Raw genomic sequence first — 18,686 nt, 5'->3', positions numbered from 1 at the left:
GTTTTCCTTCAACGTTCCGATCATCAGTCGGCCTCCCTGCGATTTAAAGCAGGAGGCCGGTCATCGCTAGTAAACCAGCTCATTAAAAAGGAAACGCATTAAGTGGTGAAAGCGTCTTTTGAGCACCTGGCGGGGAAGGAGAGCAGCTGGTTGTAGGCGAGGTGGAGGACCCGGAGACGCGGGTGGCCCACCAGCAGTCCCCCCACGCTCTCGCTCAGGTTGTTTCCTGTCAGGTACAACTCCTGGAGCGTGCTGAGGCTCTCCTCTGATTGGCTGCTGGGGGGGATCGTCTCCAGCGTATTGGCTGACACGTTTAGGTATTTCAAGCTGAGAAAGAGGAAAAGAAAAGAGAGAAAGAGTTGGGATTAGTTAGAGAGTGAGAGAGTTGGTGTGAGGTTGAATCTTAGGAGAAGGCTTTACAGTATTAATGCTTAAGGTATAGTTTAAATAGGACATACTAGTATAGTAGTGTCCTTAAAAGATTGGATGATTTGAACGTTGCAAAAATATGTCTTTCTTAACTTTTCTAAACACTATTGTGGTTTGCCTTCATTATTAATTAAATTAAGGTCTCCTGTAAAACACGGTAGAATTGTTTCCCTATTCAGGTCTCCCCTGTGAATCCTTAGAAAGTCGTACAGATAGAGAGACCTCCCTCAGAGTAGAGACTGAGTGATCAGTGGTGAGGACCATTGAAGGCTGCCACTACATTAGAGGACCGTAGCTTCTGATCCTAATGGACGAGGATGGGATCTCCCACAGTAAACAGCAGGGAGCCTAAAGCTCATGTTACTGCCTTCCACAAGCCAGCGTTCAACATTCATTATCCGATTCAGCACAGACACAGATCAGCAACATCAGTTTGTTCTGTCATTTCTGAAGCTGAGAAAGAAAATTATACGTATATAAATATAATATAAAACTATAATTACACGTAGTGGGGGAGGAGGAGAAACACAGGGAGGAGGAGGAGGAGGAGGAGGAGGAGGAACAGGGAGGACGAGGAGGAGAAGGAGGAGGAGGAAGAACAGAGATGAGGAGGAGGAGGAGGAGGAGGAAGAACAGAGATGAGAAGGAGGAGGAACAGGGAGGAGGAGGAGGAGGAGGAGAAGGAGGAGGAGGAGGAAGAACAGAGATGAGGAGGAGGAGGAGGAGGTGGAGGTGGAGGAGGAGGAGGAGGAGGAGGAGGAGGAGGAACAGGGAGGAGGAGGAGGGGGAGGATGAGGAAGAACAGAGATGAGGAGGAGGAGGAGGAGGAGGAGGAGGAGGAGGAGGAGGAGGAGGAGGAACCGGGATGAGGAGGAGGAGGAGGAACAGGGAGGAAGAGGCCTACTTCAGGGCCTTGCAGAAGAGGCTGTGGGGCAGCCTGCTGAGCCGGTTGTGCTGGAGGTCCAGCGCCTCCAGGGGGACGTGGTCCAGCAGCTCAGGGAGCGCCTGCAGGAGGTTGTTCCCCGCCAGCAGCCTCCTCAGACTCATGCTGTTCAGTAACCTGTCAGAGGCCCACGGTCAGAGGGAAGAGCACCTCCACTCCAGAGCTCAGTGCACACCCTCGTGCACAACTGACTTAGACTTAATAATGTTACATGATATTTTGTTTATTTACGGTTAATACACTTTTGACCCCTTCACCCAGACAGAGAGATCTTGGTTTTAATGAGCAGGTAGGGGTTAGGGATCTAGATCAGGGATTGCTGCCGGCAGGCCGCAGACGTTGAACCCGGAACCTTTGGGCTGAGTCTATCCTCCTCTTTAAGTTATTAGTGGTGGATGTTAGTGGATATGGCTGATCACCCCTTCACCCTTTGGCCCTCAATGACCAACCAGTTTCAGCTCTGAGTCCCAGTGGCCCCTACATGTTCAGCCTACTGAACAATGTGGACATACCAAAGCCTGTTTAACAGACAGAGACTGACTGGGACAGAGTGGGACAGACTGGGACTGACTGGGACTGACTGCGACAGACTGCGACAGACTGGGACTGACTGGGACTGACTACATTTGGACTGGGTTGTCTCATTATGATGACTGATCTACTGGTTATTGGGTGGTTATTTGTGCCAACGTCAGTCGTGCCACCTCTGATGACTGAACGCAGGTGTTTGTAAACCTGCAGCCCTCAGGTCCACCTTCTGCCCTCCAGCACAATCCAATACTAATGACTGTGCAGAGGTCGGGGGTCCTGATAGAGACTGTGCAGAGGTAGGGGGTCCTGATCGAGACTGTGCAGAGGTAGGGGGTCCTGATAGAGACTGTGCAGAGGTAGGGGGTCCTGATAGAGACTGTGCAGAGGTCGGGGGTCCTGATAGAGACTGTGCAGAGGTAGGGGGTCCTGATAGAGACTGTGCAGAGGTAGGGGGTACTGATAGAGACTGTGCAGAGGTAGGGGGTCCTGATAGAGACTGTGCAGAGGTAGGGGGTCCTGATCGAGACTGTGCAGAGGTAGGGGGTACTGATCGAGACTGCTGCTCTCGGAGCTCAAAGGTCGCAGCGGGAGGTCGCCCACCAAACACTGAAGTGTGATCGCACAACGGGCACCTGGACGGGAGTTCTGTCAGCGCGTTGTGGGCGAGGTCCAGCACCTCCATCTTCCTGCTGTCACACACCCAGTCCGGAAGGTACTCCAACTGGTTCCTGCAAACGCACCCACACACACACACAGAGACGCACGCACATACACACACATATACGGACACATGCAAAGAAAGACACATATGCCGAGACACACACACAAACACACACATACACAAACACAAGCACATACGCAAACACACACACGCACACACAAACACACACATGCACATAAACACAAGCACACACACACACACACACACACTAAGAGCAGGGTCTTCATAAAGTCACAAGATACATATATAATATAGTGGTTATAGGTTATAGGAATAACCACAACACCTACTTAGGAATTCAGTACTCTTTTGAATTCATATACATTAGGCACTTAAATGCAAACATTGTGGACGTTAAGTGTTACTTATAACGTTTCGCGTAATGCTCATGGTAAAGGCCCTCATAATGTCTCTGACACTGTGAATGTTTTGCCTGGGGGAAACTTCATACCTCTATTAAAATAAAACATGTATTTCTAACCAATCGAGCCAGAACTCACCGTGATAGGTCCAAGTCGGTCAGCTCGTTGGGGACAGGATAGATGTTGACCATGTTGAGGCCTAAGAGCAGATAAAGATGTTTATAACTCTGATTTTGTCCGAAATATATTTCACCTGCCTCTGTTGAACAGATACCAACGTCCTTCAGATGCAGTGAACGTTAAAGTTAAGTTAAGCTATCCTTTATCGTCCCCTTTTGGATGAAATTCTTCGTCTGTTTTTAACCCATCCGGGAGCCGGCGAACACATGGGGGCACACCGGCCCAACCGGGGCAGTGGGCAGCCGCAGTGCAGCACTCTGGGGTTTCAGGTGCCTTGCTCAACGGGCACCTCATCCGTGGATAAGGACGTAAGAGAGTGCTACACTACCCCCCCCCGTTATATTTTTTGCCTACCGGTCGGGATTCGAACCGGCCACCCTCAGCTTACCGGTCTCAACTCTTTAACCAGTAGGCCAAAGACGCCCCGTGTAGAACCCACTGGACCCGGCCCCTGGCCCCCCTGGCCCCCTTGGCCCCCCTGGCCGCAGTGTTGCCAGATTGGGCCTGATTTCCTGCCCAATCTGGCAACCCTGGGTGCAGCGTGCTGCACCCAGGGTTGCCAGATTGGGCGGGAAATCGGGCCCAATCTGGCAACACTGCCTGGCCGTCCTGGCTGGGGGCCCCAGGCCCCACTGGCCCCACCTGGCTGGGGGCCCCACTGGCCCCACCTGGCTGAGGGCCCCACTGGCCCCACCTGGCTGAGGGCCCCTGCTCTGCTTGACTCACGGTTGCTGGCGGCCTGCAGCGTCCGCAGGCCGAGCCCGCTCAGGGTGAGCGTCTGCAGGCGGTTCCGCTGGCAGTGCAGCGTCTCCAGGCTGCCGAGGGGGCTCAGGTCCAGCGAGGCCAGGCCGTTGTCCCTCAGGTCCAGCTGGGTCACGTGACCTATGACCTCGGGGCTCTCGCTGGTCACCCAGCGCAGCCCGTTCAGACTGCAGGGGGAGAGCATACAGGTGTTCACTAGCACAGTGGTTCTCAAGTGGGGGGGTACTTTGGAGTACCGCAGGGGGGGGCACAGTTACTTAAAAAATAAGAAAAATGTGAATTATAAAAAAAAAATCTCACCATGAGCAAGTCTCAATTCTGAACGATAGAAAATATAAAATCGAGAAAAAGGACAAGTGGTTGAAACATAGATCTGAAATCACGGAACAGGAGAATCTGTGAAAAAGAAAGCGCATCAAGAAACACCAAAATGTCGTTGGTTTCGGGGGGGGATGTATTGTCATGGGGTTCAGCTGTACATAGTCTGACTCTCCCCTGGTGTTGTGCTTCCTTTGTGGGGAGAGTTAGCCAACAGTTCCATGAAGCACAGGCCCACGCTTCTCACTAAACAAAGAGTATTTGCACCCTTTTAATGTTCATGTTTATGCACATACATTATTTATGTTCATGACATTTCTCTTGTCTTATCAAATGAGTTTTGTGCCAGTGGGGGGGCACTCGGCTGATAAATATTTCAGACGGGGTACACTAGTAGGAAAGGTTTGGGAACCACTGCGCTAGCATATCCACACACATACTGAGACACGTGCGGGGTCAGGGAGGGGCTCTTTGCTCTGGGGTGGGGATAGGGTTACAGGGACGTCCTAAAGGCTGGCCTGTGGGGACCTTGGAGGATGTCACGGGGGTGGAGGGCTGAGCACATCAAACGGACTCACCGCAGGTCCACAGTCTTCACACGGATCATGGAGGCCAGAACACAGAGCTCCAGGCGCTCCACTCGGTTCCCCGCCATGCCCAGCCTCTCCAGCCCGCTGAGCCCCCGCAGCACCGCAGGGATCTGGGGGAAGTCGTTGAAGGAAAGGCCCAGGCTGCTCAGCTGGGACAGGCCTCCAAGCTCCTCCGGCAGGGAGCTCAGGTCGTTCCCCTCCAGAGAGAGAGTCTGTAGGCTGGGAGAGAGAGAGAGAGGGAGAGGGAGAGGGAGAGGGAGAGAGAGAGAGAGAGGGAGGGAGGGAGAGAGAGACAAAGAGAGAACGAGAGAGAGGGAGAGAGAAAGAGAGAGAGAGACAAAGAGAGAACGAGAGAGAGGGAGAGACAGAGACGGAGAGAGAACGAGAGAGAGGGAGACATAGAGAGAGGGAGAGAGAGAGAGAGAGAGAGAAGGAGAGAGAGAGAGAGAGAGAAGGAGAGAGAGAGAGAGAGAGAGAGAGAGAGAGAGAGAGAGAGAGAGAGAGAGAGAGAGAGAGAGAGAGAGAGAGAGAGAGAGAGAGAGAGGGATAAATAGGAGAGAGAGACAAAGAGAGACAAAGAGAGAGGGAGAGAGAGAGAGACAGAGAGAGAGATAGAGACAAAGAGAGAACGAGAGAGAGGGAGAGAGAGAGAGAGAGACAGAGACCGAGAGAGAGGGAGACATAGAGAGAAGGAGAGAGAGAGAGAGAGACAGAGAGAGAGTGCAGAGGATGAGGATGAAGGAAGATAACTATTTGTTGTATCTATTTGTCATTGTTTGAACAGCTTGCAGCATTCTGAGCACCATACTACATTATTAAAGTTGTGTCCTCAGTCTGAATCTGTAGTCTGTATCTGTCTGTAGTCTGTATCTGTCTGTAGTCTGTATCTGTCTGTAGCCTGTATCTGTCTGTAGTCTGTATCAGTAGTCTGTAGTCTGTATCAGTAGTCTGTAGTCTGTATCTGTCTGTAGTCTGTATCTGTCTGTAGCCTGTATCTGTGTGTAGCCTGTATCTGTGACCCACCTCTGCAGGTTTGCTATCTGCTCAGAGACGGCCTTCAGGCCGTTGCAGGAGAGGTTGAGCTCTGTGAGGGTGAGGATCTCACAGACCACCTCGGGGAACATGCCCAGGCGGTTGTGGGACAGGTTCAGGCTCTTCAGCTGGGAGAACCTGGAGGAGGTCAGGAACATTATTCATGTGTTCATGAGTGTCCGTGTTCCTATCGTGATTTCTTGATTATTTAGTGGGGTTTCTATGCAGAGCTGAATATGTGTAGAACAGGGACAGGGTCAGGGTTGGTCATCGTTGTGTCTGTGGGGCCCTTCACCTGGGCAGGTTGAGCAGTCCCCCCGGCCCCTGGGGGGTCATGAAGTTGTGTCTCAGGTTGAGGTGTGTGATGTCCTGGCTGTAGAACAGGTACTCCGGCACTGCCTCCAGGTTGTAGCAGGAGAGGTCCACCAAGCACACTGTCTGGGAGACCACCTGACACACGCACACGCGCACGCACACACATTGATCTACCTTTACTGTGTGTCACACCCGAAGTGAAGGCGCAGTGTGAATACATACAAAGTCAATGCAAAGACATGAACAGATGTGGATTTTCCATCGGCAATACGGATGGCTAGAATGGCGCCTGAACTACTCATGGGAACGATGCAAATCTGTGATTTGCTCGGAAAGATTAAATATTGGAACTTTTCTCGAAAGGAGTTAGTGGACGCTGGACTGGAGATGAGGTCAATTATCACGGCTCTTTTGGATATTGATTATGATCTCTCTCTCTCTCTCTCTCTCTCTCTCTCTCTCTCTCTCTCTCTCTCTCTCTCTCTCTCTCTCTCTCTCTCTCTCTCTCTCTCTCTCTCTCTCTCTCTCTCTCTCTCTCTCTCTCTCTCTCTCTCTCTCTCCCTCTCTTTCCCTAAATACAACTTGGTACCAGTCCATTTGGAAAACAAATACACATAAGCACGCAACCACACATACAGGCGCACACACACACACACACACACACACACACACACACACACACACACACACACACACACACACACACACACACACACACACACACACACACACACAGTAGATGGAGGATAAATCTGCAGCTAACGGGATTCTGTGTTTCGGAGTGGCGAGGGGAGAGGGCTTCCTGCTGCCCGCTGTCGGCCCGCCTCCCCAGACGCAGGAAGGACCTCAGGAAGGACCCCAGACACAATGGCCATTAATTAGGATAATAGAGACACACAGCAGCGGGCACAGCAGACGTAACGGCCGAAGGCGGGTGGGCGGAGAGGCGACACACCAACAGCACAAACACACATGGGATGTGTTTACCAGGGCCGTCTCGCATGCTTTCATACGAGTACCGTACACAACGGAGACAGAGAGACAGAGAGAGACAGAGAAAGGGAGAGAGAGAGACAGAGAGAGACAGAGAGAGAGACAGAGAGACAGAGAGAGACAGAGAAACATTGAGATAGAGGGAGAGACAGAGAGACAGAGAGACAGAGAGAGAGACATTGACAGAGAGACAGAGACAGAGACAGAGACAGAGACAGAGAGAGAGAGAGAGAGAGAGACAGAGAGAGAGAGAGTCTTTAAAGTCTTCATTGGAGTGAACCTCCTGCGTCTCTCCGATGTCATCGACCACCACATCTCTCTGGGAGCTTACTTTGGACGCCTGGCGGTGCCACCGCTGGTAGTCTGCCAGGGAGTCGAAGTTGACGAAGTAGGTCTGGGCCTGGGGCCCAGCGGAGCTGAACATCAGACAGTGCTGCCTCCTCCTCACCTCCTCCACCTCCACACCAACACACAATCACAATCACTTTTATTTTATCACATCTTATTGTACAAGTACACTAAAGTACAAAACGTCTGCTTGGTTCCTCAACAGCCACAATTCAAGAGAAAGTTAATAATGATAAGTAAAAATAAAAATTTGGAAAAATGATTAAAAAAATGGGAGGGAACAACATTGCATGTCTTCAAACGAAAGATGACTCGCTGCAGGGTAACTCAAAAGGAATCGGTGCAGCATAATAGGAGCATAATAACTCTTTAGTATGCTACACGTGAACCTCCCAAGATGGCGCATTTTGATTGGTTTGTCATCTGGGGATATTGGGCATTATCCCATGATTGAGATCCCAAACTCGGGATATTGTTTTCAGCTCGCTTGACGTCGTCTTCTCACGCTAATAAAAACAAATAAACCCTTAATAAATAAATAATCCCGGCAAAAAGTGTTATCTCGTTTATTTTTGCAGGGTTCACGTGTAGTATATACCAAAGCAATTATTCACCTCAGGCTCCGTGAATAGTGGGGAATAGTTTCCCCGCTATTCCCTTCGCCTTCGGAGAATACCTGTTCTCATCCTTCGTTCACCAAGCCTCTGCCTCACCTTCCCCCCGACCAGAGGCAGGATGTGCATCTTCCCCTCCTCGCGGTCTTTGACCGAGGCCACCGTCAGACAGGTGCCACAGAGGATGACCTGTCGCTCCGCCCACTTGTGCAGCTGGGTCTTCCCCTTCCGCACGCTGAACACGCCCCTCAACAGGGCGCGGTCTCGCTGGTCCACGTTCACCGGCCGCTCTGTGTGGGGGGGGGGGGGGGGGGGGGGAGAGGTTAGAGGAGTCACCGGCAAAAGAAAACCATTTATTCTGATATTATAAGACGTTTGACTGCGTGTCGCTATCCCTCTGTTAACACAATCTGAAAGACGGATCTACACTCATGTACACGGTTAAAAGTGAAAACCCATCACAGACGCTGACAGGGTATGAGGTCACGTGTGCGATGAGGTCATCAGGACGGACCTCGACGCCGTCGTCCTGCCAGCGCTGACGTCAGCTCCGAGACCCCATCGCCTCCCGAACCCCCCCGAGCCGTGTCCTCCGATGTACGGTACAGTATGTACGCTCTCCGCATGAGCTCATGTCCATCGCCTCTCAGTGGGCCTCAGCTTTGGAATCGGGGGATTAAGTTTCCCCTGATGTCACCAGAACAGAAACCAGTTCCTTATCACATCTGAGTTCAATTCCGTGAAATCACTGTGTCACAAAGCGGTGAGGAACACCAAATGAAACCAGACATGTCATTTAAAATGTCAAAATCCCTGGTTCTGTGAGTCGTGCAAAAGTGACTGTACGTCCGTATCTGTCAGTGTATATATATGTAATTATATATATATATATATATATATATATATATATATATATATATATATATATATATGCATAAATTAACCTCCGTTAATCCAGGTAGAATATATTGATATTCAAACCCTTCTATGCCAGGGTGACCTGCCCAGCAAGGCAGCCTTGTCAGTAAAGGAGCCAGTAAAGGACGAGACATACAAGATGAGATCATTGAGTTTCAGTTCGCAGCTCCTCCAGTTGGACTCTGGGGCTCCACGCCAGCTCAGAGCTTCCTGGTTCCGCTCAGTATGTCCGGTGTGACCGCTGGATGGGTTCTCCCGTTTGTCACCTTCCACCTCAAGCCCTTTCATCTCCATACGTAGCGGCGAAGCACCACCGTTTGACAAGCTGAAGGACACAGCAGACAGCAGGCCGTTTATTACCCCTCGAGGAGCAGAACCTAAAGCCCTCTTGACTTGGGTTTAACAGCTTTTCAGATCCTCTTTCTGATCCATCCGAGCTGAAGTGGCCTCTTATACATATTTATAGTTTTCTTTTATCACAGACACATATATTGGTAGAGGTTATTTTCTTTACCTTGACACGTTTCGACGGATATACTTCTTCTACACCGTCTCAGACGTCTCTTACCTGCCTGCTTGTTCCAGAAGGGCACCCAAAGCCGGCTCAACTTTTAACAAGCAGAGGAACTCGTGGAGAACAAGTTGAACTTGTCAGGGCTGGTTAATCGATCTGTCTGATCCTCTGTCCTCTTTCAGAGACAGCCTGTACCGCAGCACAGAGGAGGCATTTATCACATCGATTCAGCCCCCCCTCCTCCTTCTCTCCACTCCTCGTCTCTCCATCCACCCCTCCTTCTCTCCACTCCTCGTCTCTCCATCCAGCCCTCGTTCTATCAACTCCTCGTCTCTCCATCCAGCCCTCCTTCTCTCCACTCCTCGTCTCTCCATCCACCCCTCGTTCTATCAACTCCTCGTCTCTCCATCCACCCCTCCTTCCATCATCCACCCCTCCTTCTCTCCACTCCTCGTCTCTCCCTCCAGCCCTCGTTCTATCAACTCCTCGTCTCTCCATCCAGCCCTCCTTCTCTCCACTCCTCGTCTCTCCCTCCAGCCCTCGTTCTATCAACTCCTCGTCTCTCCATCCAGCCCTCCTTCCATCAGCCACCCCTCCTCCTCTCCTTCTCTCCATCAATCCACCATTCATTCAATCAACAGCGTCTAAACCACTTTTGTTACTTTTGCTTCCAGACAACATTTTGCCTTCTACCAGCCTCCATTTATAAATATCAAAAAAGCCACTAACAGGTAAACAACATTTTCGAACAAAGGTTGAAAAATCAAACCAGTGCAGACATCAGCGTGTATGGAAGAATACAAAGACGAATTACCATGAATATGTAATTATATTGATAGCATATCCTGGTAGGACTCACACAAAGAAGCACACACAAACAACTTTGTGGCAATTGTCCATGCACATACAAAGGACCACACCGTCTGGGAGATTAAACTGTCTTCTCTAACATCCGCTAAATGACTTCCTTGTCCCGATTTTACCGAGGAGAATTTAGTGTGCTGCTGCTCCAAATGTACACAACAGGTTTCTGTAGCCTTGGAACCAGAAGAGTCTGAAGCTCGTGTTTCATCTGCTCTGCTCATATGAATCTGGTCCCCCTCCAGATCAGATGGATTCTCAGAAGACCCGGGCCTCGTTGGGCCAATCCCAACGCTGTATCTTATATTGGGCGGGATTGATATATGGACTGATGATATGGTCTGTGAAAAGGAACCGCGTTGCCTGACACATTCGTGAAATGGTCTGGCGATGGCAGGCTGGTTTTGCTTTGTTTTAGTTTTGTTTTGTTTTGAGGACTTGTATGGCGATTTACTGCCTTTTTGTCCATAAACTCATACTGACAGACGCACGTTGATTAGAAAGATAAGTGTTCTACTGCCATTGTTTACACTCGTTTGCGCTAAATGCCCTCCTGCAGGTCAGTTGCGAAGAAGTGACAAGGAAAAGACGAAGGATACTGGTGACGGATGTTTGAGTAAAGCCAGGGAGACAGTGATGGGGGTTTGATCGGCCTGGGTAAATAAAATACATTAAGTCCTTAACAAACACTCCGACATCAAGGTCCCTACAGCCATTAGTTGCCAGGGAAACAAGACTTCCTTAGAATGATCAAAGTCCAATCTCACGGCTAGTTCTGATGACTCAGCAGAAAGCCCAACCCTGTGAGTGACAGGCCGGTTCTCCACGGAGCGCCCGAGCCCAGTGCCCACTCAGGGCAGGGCGAAGAGGGGGGGCGATTGCGTAACATTTTGATGTTATTGCGATGGAAAATCCAAAAGGAGCTCAGCCCCAGATGCCTCCGGCCCCGAACACGCTCGCTGACTCAAGACAACCGAGGAACGGTTCAACAACCCGCTCACACTCTCTCCTTGGGGAGAAGACGGGCAACGGAAGAGGATTGACAAACATTTCATGCGCAAAAAGTGTCATAAAAAGGGGTAGGGGATAATATTACAAGCACCGCACGTTGTCAACATGTGTCAATTAGGGAATCAAGCGATTTGGGAAACTACCGTAAGTGATTAATTTTCCGCTTACATTTACATTTTCCATTGAGGGCGTTTAGCAGACGCTTTTATCCAAAGCGACTTACAATAAGTACATTTGTCAGAAGAAATAGAAACATCAATATATCACTGTCGGTACAGTAAGGATGTTCATAGAACCAAGTGCCAAGCACTAACAAACACTAGGTTAACCCATTCCCCGTATACAACAAAGATAGCTAGGATAAGACGCTACACAATGCTAAGTACTATTTTTTTTTTCTCTTGATATGATCCACTGATGATGTGCTTTAGATGCCGTGGCTTCAGGGAGGTTCCGGGAGGTGAAGTGCAGACTGGGACACCATACTGCTGAAGACCCCATGGCCTGTACAGCTAGTTACAGACTGCTTTTTCATTACCCTGCCAGCTCAGGGGAAGACTAAGTCCAAATTTGGACCTTCAGGCAAAACGTACGAGTCCGACCCTCCATGATGCCTCTTAGGGATAATATATTTCTAAAGATCCCCTCATCACTGGGTTTCATGGGGGGCATTCAGTTTAGACAGGAGAAAACATCTGTTGCTGACAGATGGGAGGTTAATAAAGCCTGGTTCTACCTCTGATTAAATAAAGTTCATATGAACAGAATATTAAAGAAAAAGGTAAATTTACACATGTGGGAATGAAATGGTTTGAATACAGTGAAATGTTATGTAATGATTTCTCTATTAAATTAATTAAATGGCTGTAATCACACATTTACATTTAGTAATTTAACACCTTTATCAAAATCGACTGACAGGAGAAGAAGGATTGAAGCATACATCCAATATGGAACTAACTAAGAGAAGATTGTGATAAGCTCATTATCGAGACTATACAAAGTGGCCAGTAGTAAGGGCGGACGACAAACCAGGTTAGCAGCAGTTACGTTTAATTATAGCGGTTTCCCGAGAGAGAAAGCTTTATTCGACAGCGAGGGTATTTGACGGATTCTAATTAGTGTCCTTTGAACACGGTTGGATTTCTGATTATCATCCTTTAACGTTACACAGATGTACACCTACAGATGTACACACAGCTTTTTATAATGAAGATAACGCCAAGACAATGCCATATGTATTTGATATCATTATTTTAGAGTGTAATTTAACCAAACCCCTTCCTGAGTCCCTACGATGTTTAGCAGAAGTACCATTACACTAAATCTATACCGGCCGGCCTCTGCCTCTGAACTGCAAGTCATGAATGAAGCCTGAGCACATGCCTGGTCTAATGTACCGCTGGCAAGGCGGGTTCCCCGGAGATCAATAACATATTAGCTGGCTAAACCAGCTCCCAGAACCACCGCCCTGTAGAGTTCAGAGAGGCTGGAGGGACGACTCAGAGACCTGAGCCAAGCCGTCCTCACATGGGGCTTGAAGAGAAGCCCAGTGGCCTCACAGCCTCCCCCTCTCCCCCCTGTGACCCCGGGTAAAGCCCAGCCAGGGAACCAACAGCCCAGTGGCCTCTCAGCCTCCCCCTCTCCCCCCTGTGACCCCGGGTAAAGCCCAGCCAGGGAACCAACAGCCCAGTGGCCTCTCAGCCTCCCCCTCTCCCCCCTGTGACCCCGGGTAAAGCCCAGCCAGGGAACCAACAGCCCAGTGGCCTCACAGCCTCCCCCTCTCCCCCCTCTCCCCCCTGTGACCCCGGGTAAAGCCCAGCCAGGAAACCCGGCCCCGGGGGACCCCCGGTGTTCACGAGCCGAGTGCTTCATTAAATCTGCATTTGCCGATGCTTTGCTCTCTCCTCTCCGTCTGTCTGCCTCAGGTCTGCCCCCCCCCCCCAGCAGGGGGCAGGGGGGGAAGTCCAGGACTGCACTCGGAGACCTGGAGGAGGATCGTAGGGTACCGTCGTCGGGCACCGTCGTCGGGCACCGTCGTCGGGCACCGTCGTCGGGTACCGTCGTCGGGTACCGTCGTCGGGTACCGTCGTCGGGTACCGTCGTAGGGGTACCGTCGTCGGGTACCGTCGCCGGGTACCGTCGCCGGGTACCGTCGTCGGGTACCGTCGTCGGGTACCGTCGTCGGGGTACCGTCGTCGGATACCGTCGTCGGGCACCGTCGTCGGGTACCGTAGGGTAAGGTGGGTCGTAGGGGTACCAGTACTAGGGTACCCTCAGAAGGTTAGGGTTAGTTGTTGAGGCCGAGCAGGCGTTGGAATTGCAATTTTAAGTATTTATCTATCATATTGTAGTAAAGTATAACAGCGAGGTTAGCATAGTGCCTCGTCACAAGGAGGTGGAAGCTCTTTCTCCTGTTCAGATGGTACACAATGCTTCGTGCGACAGACCACGTCGGCCAAGGTACAGCCGGCCCTGGCCTGACCCTGGGAGAAAGAGACTCAGCCTGCCACTGGGACCACCAGGGCCACAGACCCAGCAAACAACCGGTCTCAAACCCTCACATATCATCTTATTATTTCATGATGAAACTTCCACAAAACGAATTCAGCTTTGCAGCAGCTCCACGTTTTAAGGAGATATGCACACTCACACATTTATTCCCGACATGAGCAAGGCAAGAAATGAACAATTTCTGCACAGTCGATGAGAAACATGACTGATGCTAGCGCTGATGGTTCGTGTTCATGAATCATTAGCAGATCAGGTATCAGTGAAAACACGGTGGTATCAATTTCTGTCCATAAAACCAGACGCTTTACACAACCCTATCATTTATAACATTTCAATAAACATATTATTAGACCTGTGGTTAACAATACAGGCAGAGACCTACTAGGATGAACGTGTGTGCCATGGAAAGCCATCCCTCTAACTAACCTCGAGGGAACGTCCCATGAGGTTAGTTAGCTATACGGCCGAAGAGGACATGGTTCAACCCTCAACCTTGACAACCGAGGTGTCCTTGAGCCAGACTCCTGCTTTTTGCTTATAACTGTTTCTGAATTCAGTGTCAGTCACTTTGGATAAATAAATAAAATAGTGAAATAACTTGAAGGAGCACTACGTATGATTTGAGAGAAGAGACAGAGAGCTTTGTTAAGCCCTTTGAGACTGCACCTGTGATTAAGGGCTATACAAATAAAATCGAATTTAATTGAAGTTTGCGTATGTTTGTGTGTGTGTGCGTTCGTGTGTGCGTGAGTGCATGCGGTGCGTGCGTGCGGTTGTGCGTATTTGTGTGTGTGTGCGTGCGTGAGTGAGTGCGTCCGTGAGTGCATGCGGTGCGTGCGTGCGGTTGTGTGTGTGTGTTTGTGTGTGTGTGTGTGCGTGAGTGCGTCCGTGCGTGCGTGCGGTTGTGTGTGCGTGTTTGTGCGTGTGCGTGCGTGTGGGCGTGCGCTCACCGCTGTAGAAGCGGATCATACAGCTGAGGTCTGAGTTGTTGGCCTCCTGCTGCACGCGGGCCGGCTCCCTGAAGCCCAGCGCCGAAAGGTAGTCGAACACCATCTGGAGGGGCCGCTCGGAGGGGCCCAGACGCCTGCAGCACACACACAGACACACACGGTTACACACACACCGACACACACACGGTCACAGACACACACACGGATACAGACACACACACGGATACAGATACACACACACGGTTACAGACACACAGACACACACATGGTTACAGACACACACAGACACACACACGGTTACAGACACACAGACACACACACGGTTACAGACACACAGACACACACACGGTTACACACACACAGACACACACAGGGTTACAGACACACACAGACACACACACGGTTACAGACACACAGACACACACACGGTTACAGACACACACACGGATACAGACACACACACGTATACAGACACACAGACACAGACAAACAGACACACCAAAACAGATACAAACATGCAGATACAGATGCCTCCTACAGCAGGAAGTGAGTCACAAACTTATGAACAGAAGCAAAAACTAACAAACTTACCCACACACTTTATTTTAGGTCTATAGTTGTTATAGATGTCTTGAAAAACATACCTTTACGACACCATCACAAATGATGCATTATATGTATTACCAGTTCATTCATCAGGTTTTGTGTACCTTCCTCTTGCAGCTACAGGTAACTCCCTTCATCGCCCGGCTGAAAGGCAGCACCTATAGTTGGCATTTGAGTCACCACTGGAGCCAAGATGGGTATTGACAATTACCTTGGCTCCCAGTTCAGCCCATGAGAATCTTTTTTATGAAGGACGCTTGTTAAATGCTCCCGTCCCAGTATGACTTCCCAAGATCATGCTTCATTAAATCTAACACTTTGCTGTCAAAAAGTATCCTAAAACAAATCAGTAGGGGAACATTACTAACCTCCTTGGCAAATTAGACGTAATACGGATAAATCTGTTGTATTGTCTGCTGTGGTTTCATCAGCTTCTCTCCCTGCCGACCCGGCAGTCAACTTCAAACTACTTTCACTGTGGGCACCTGGCCTTTAAACAACTATCCTGCTGTCTACCTGCATTAAGAAACACACACACACACACACACACACACACACACACACACACACACACACACACACACACACACACACACACACACACACACACACACACACACACACACACACACACACACACACGCAAACACTCTCCCTCTCTCCCTCTCACACACACACACACACACAGGCAGGCATGCACACATAGAGACACACACTCTCTCCCCCTCACACACACACACACACAGACACAGGCACGCATGCACACATAGACACACACACACTCTCTCCCTCTCACACACACACACACACACACAAACACAGGCACGCATGCACACATAGATAGACACACACACACTCTCTCCCTCTCTCACACACACACACACACACACACCCACAAACACAGGCACGCATGCACACATAGACACACACACACTCTCTCCCTCTCACGCACGCACACACACACACACCCCTGAAGCTGCCTGGATATGATGAGTGCCAGCGCGTGCCCGGTGCCGGAGGAGCAGCTCAGGGCGGTAGGGAGGCTCCGATGGCTGCGCTGTCACCCTACCTCAGCAGGTCCCCGTGGAGCTGGACGTAGAGCGCCTCTCCGTCCCTCTGGGCCAGCAGCTCCTCCACCGTGGTGCTGGTGGAGCAGAGCACCATCTGCAGGTCGGCCTGGGGCCCGGAGGGGGCCGGGGGCCCGGGGCCGGCCGGCTGGGGGTCCGCCGCCGCCCCCCCGTACAGACACACACAGCCCCGCTGCGTGTCGCCCTTCAGCCAGTCCCGCTCCCGCGATCCGAACCGGGTCTTCCGGCTCGCGCAGCCCCGGCTCCCCATCCGCCTCATGTTACGCTGTGGTCAGGACGCACGCGCACACGCACACGCACGCACGCATGCACATACACACACACACACACACACACACACTCGTTACGCTGCGGACCCCCTGAATTCCACACATCGGAGGCATTGATCTTAGATCCATTAATGAATGATCATGCCATTGTTGTTATTAATAAGATTCTGAATTGTTTCATTGAACAAATGAATTTGAATTCCAAACTCAAACTTTGAATCAAATCCAAAACTTTACTTGCCATCTGTGATGTAGTGCCTACATCAATAGGTGTTGGTTCGTTGTGTCAGTGACCCAGGACAGATGTTGATGAATGTATGTGGCTTATTTCCATTCACATCGTTGAGAGGTAAAGTTTGTCCTGGTGTGCTTCAACATAAGCTAGATTCCTCAGCAAGCTGTTTCTTACACAGGTGTGTCTCCTGTCTTTAATTATGAAGTTAGAATATGATTTATAACGTTGAATGTGATTGTATCACTGTGCACTTATGGATGTCAGATTACAGGCCTGAATCTCACCTCCTCAAAGAAGCATCACCTTTCAACCCCAATGCTCTACTCTTTTTTAGAAAGAATTCGATTAAAACTTGATATTGAATTCCATGACAGCTAGCCTTTTGCTGCATACATACATTTTCATGCATTCTGTTTGAGCTCTACTGAACTCTAATCTAGTGGGGAGGTCTATCATCTAACATCAGAACTCTAATACCGGTGGTCATCATCTAACATCAGAACTCTAATACCTGTGGTCATCATCTAACATCAGAACTCTAATACCTGTGGACCATCATCATCTAACATCAGAGCTCTGATACCTTTGGTCCGTATCATCTAACATCAGTACAATAACTGAGGTCATTCTTGGTCATGATATAACATCATAATACTGGAGGAGCTCAACGGCTGCGTTCTCATGCTCATGTTCTGATGCTCATGTTCTGATGTTCATGTTCTCATGCTCGCGTCGCCAAACTCCAGATAGTTGCGGCTCACATGGTGTCAGATCTGAGGATCATGTGAGGAGGCTCAATCACCACATTCAGCCAATTAAACTAACAACATCCCTGCCGCTCATTAGAGTGACACAACCCTCGTCCTGCTCCCCACGACAACCCTTAAATCACGACCTGCCTTCAGAACGCGGATCTCCGTAGAAACATGGGCTCCACATGAGCCGTCCCGGTCGCTCCGAGCCGCAGTGGGCTGCAGCCCCTCTTGGAGGACCACCGCGTCGGGCTGGGGTTCATCTCCGCGAGTCCTCCCGTTATTATCCCCGACGTCTCCTCCGTTCTCGGGTTCTTTCGGGCTGCTGGTCGGCAGCACCGCCGGAATGTCCTCGTCCTCCATCATGGTCTCATCTGTTAACATCTACCGGTCAGAGCGACAACACAGGAGACGCGACACGGGACTGGTGGATTCCCATGCACGCGGACGCGCGGCTGTAGGTGTCATTGCCCGGCGGCAGCGACGCCATGACGAGCCTGGAGATCTGAGGAGACGCCGACTTAAGACCTCATCAATATTCATGGAGGCGGGGCCACAAACCTGGAGATCAAAGGATACGCCAACGAGATCTCATCAATATTCATGAGGGGGCGGAGCCATGCTGGCGACTCAGCCACGGCGTGGAAATACAGAGGCGCCGCACACGCACGCACGCTGTCTGTTTGGGTAAACCCACTAATATATAGATTTAGATAGTAAATATATAAATAAATATATACTTGCTGTATACATACATTAATATATACATGTATATAGACAGATAAATATAGATATACTGCTTTTTCATTCCTTTTAATACTTATGTAATG

General features: G+C 50.2%; 1 protein-coding gene across 1 annotated transcript in view; it reads right to left on the bottom strand.

Moving 5' to 3' along the window:
- phlpp2 (PH domain and leucine rich repeat protein phosphatase 2) overlaps positions 1-18,371 on the bottom strand; it is a 24,770-nt gene extending 6,399 nt beyond the window's left edge. The window contains exons 1-13 of the mRNA XM_056607999.1: positions 18,004-18,371; positions 16,582-16,865; positions 14,907-15,040; positions 8,238-8,428; positions 7,508-7,633; positions 6,164-6,318; positions 5,860-6,006; positions 4,825-5,055; positions 3,893-4,095; positions 3,125-3,185; positions 2,536-2,631; positions 1,334-1,489; positions 127-327 (exon numbers count right to left, since the gene is read on the bottom strand). Of these exons, the coding sequence (XP_056463974.1) occupies positions 127-327; positions 1,334-1,489; positions 2,536-2,631; positions 3,125-3,185; positions 3,893-4,095; positions 4,825-5,055; positions 5,860-6,006; positions 6,164-6,318; positions 7,508-7,633; positions 8,238-8,428; positions 14,907-15,040; positions 16,582-16,865; positions 18,004-18,240 (2,222 nt within the window). The 5' untranslated portion in view covers positions 18,241-18,371. The remainder of the gene's footprint in view (positions 1-126; positions 328-1,333; positions 1,490-2,535; positions 2,632-3,124; positions 3,186-3,892; positions 4,096-4,824; positions 5,056-5,859; positions 6,007-6,163; positions 6,319-7,507; positions 7,634-8,237; positions 8,429-14,906; positions 15,041-16,581; positions 16,866-18,003) is intronic.
- Positions 18,372-18,686: the final 315 nt, after the last annotated feature.

The sequence above is a fragment of the Gadus chalcogrammus genome, chromosome 14 (assembly GCF_026213295.1).
Source record: "Gadus chalcogrammus isolate NIFS_2021 chromosome 14, NIFS_Gcha_1.0, whole genome shotgun sequence".
NCBI classification, from domain to species: domain Eukaryota; kingdom Metazoa; phylum Chordata; class Actinopteri; order Gadiformes; family Gadidae; genus Gadus; species Gadus chalcogrammus.
This window is presented reverse-complemented; position numbering and strand designations above follow the sequence as displayed.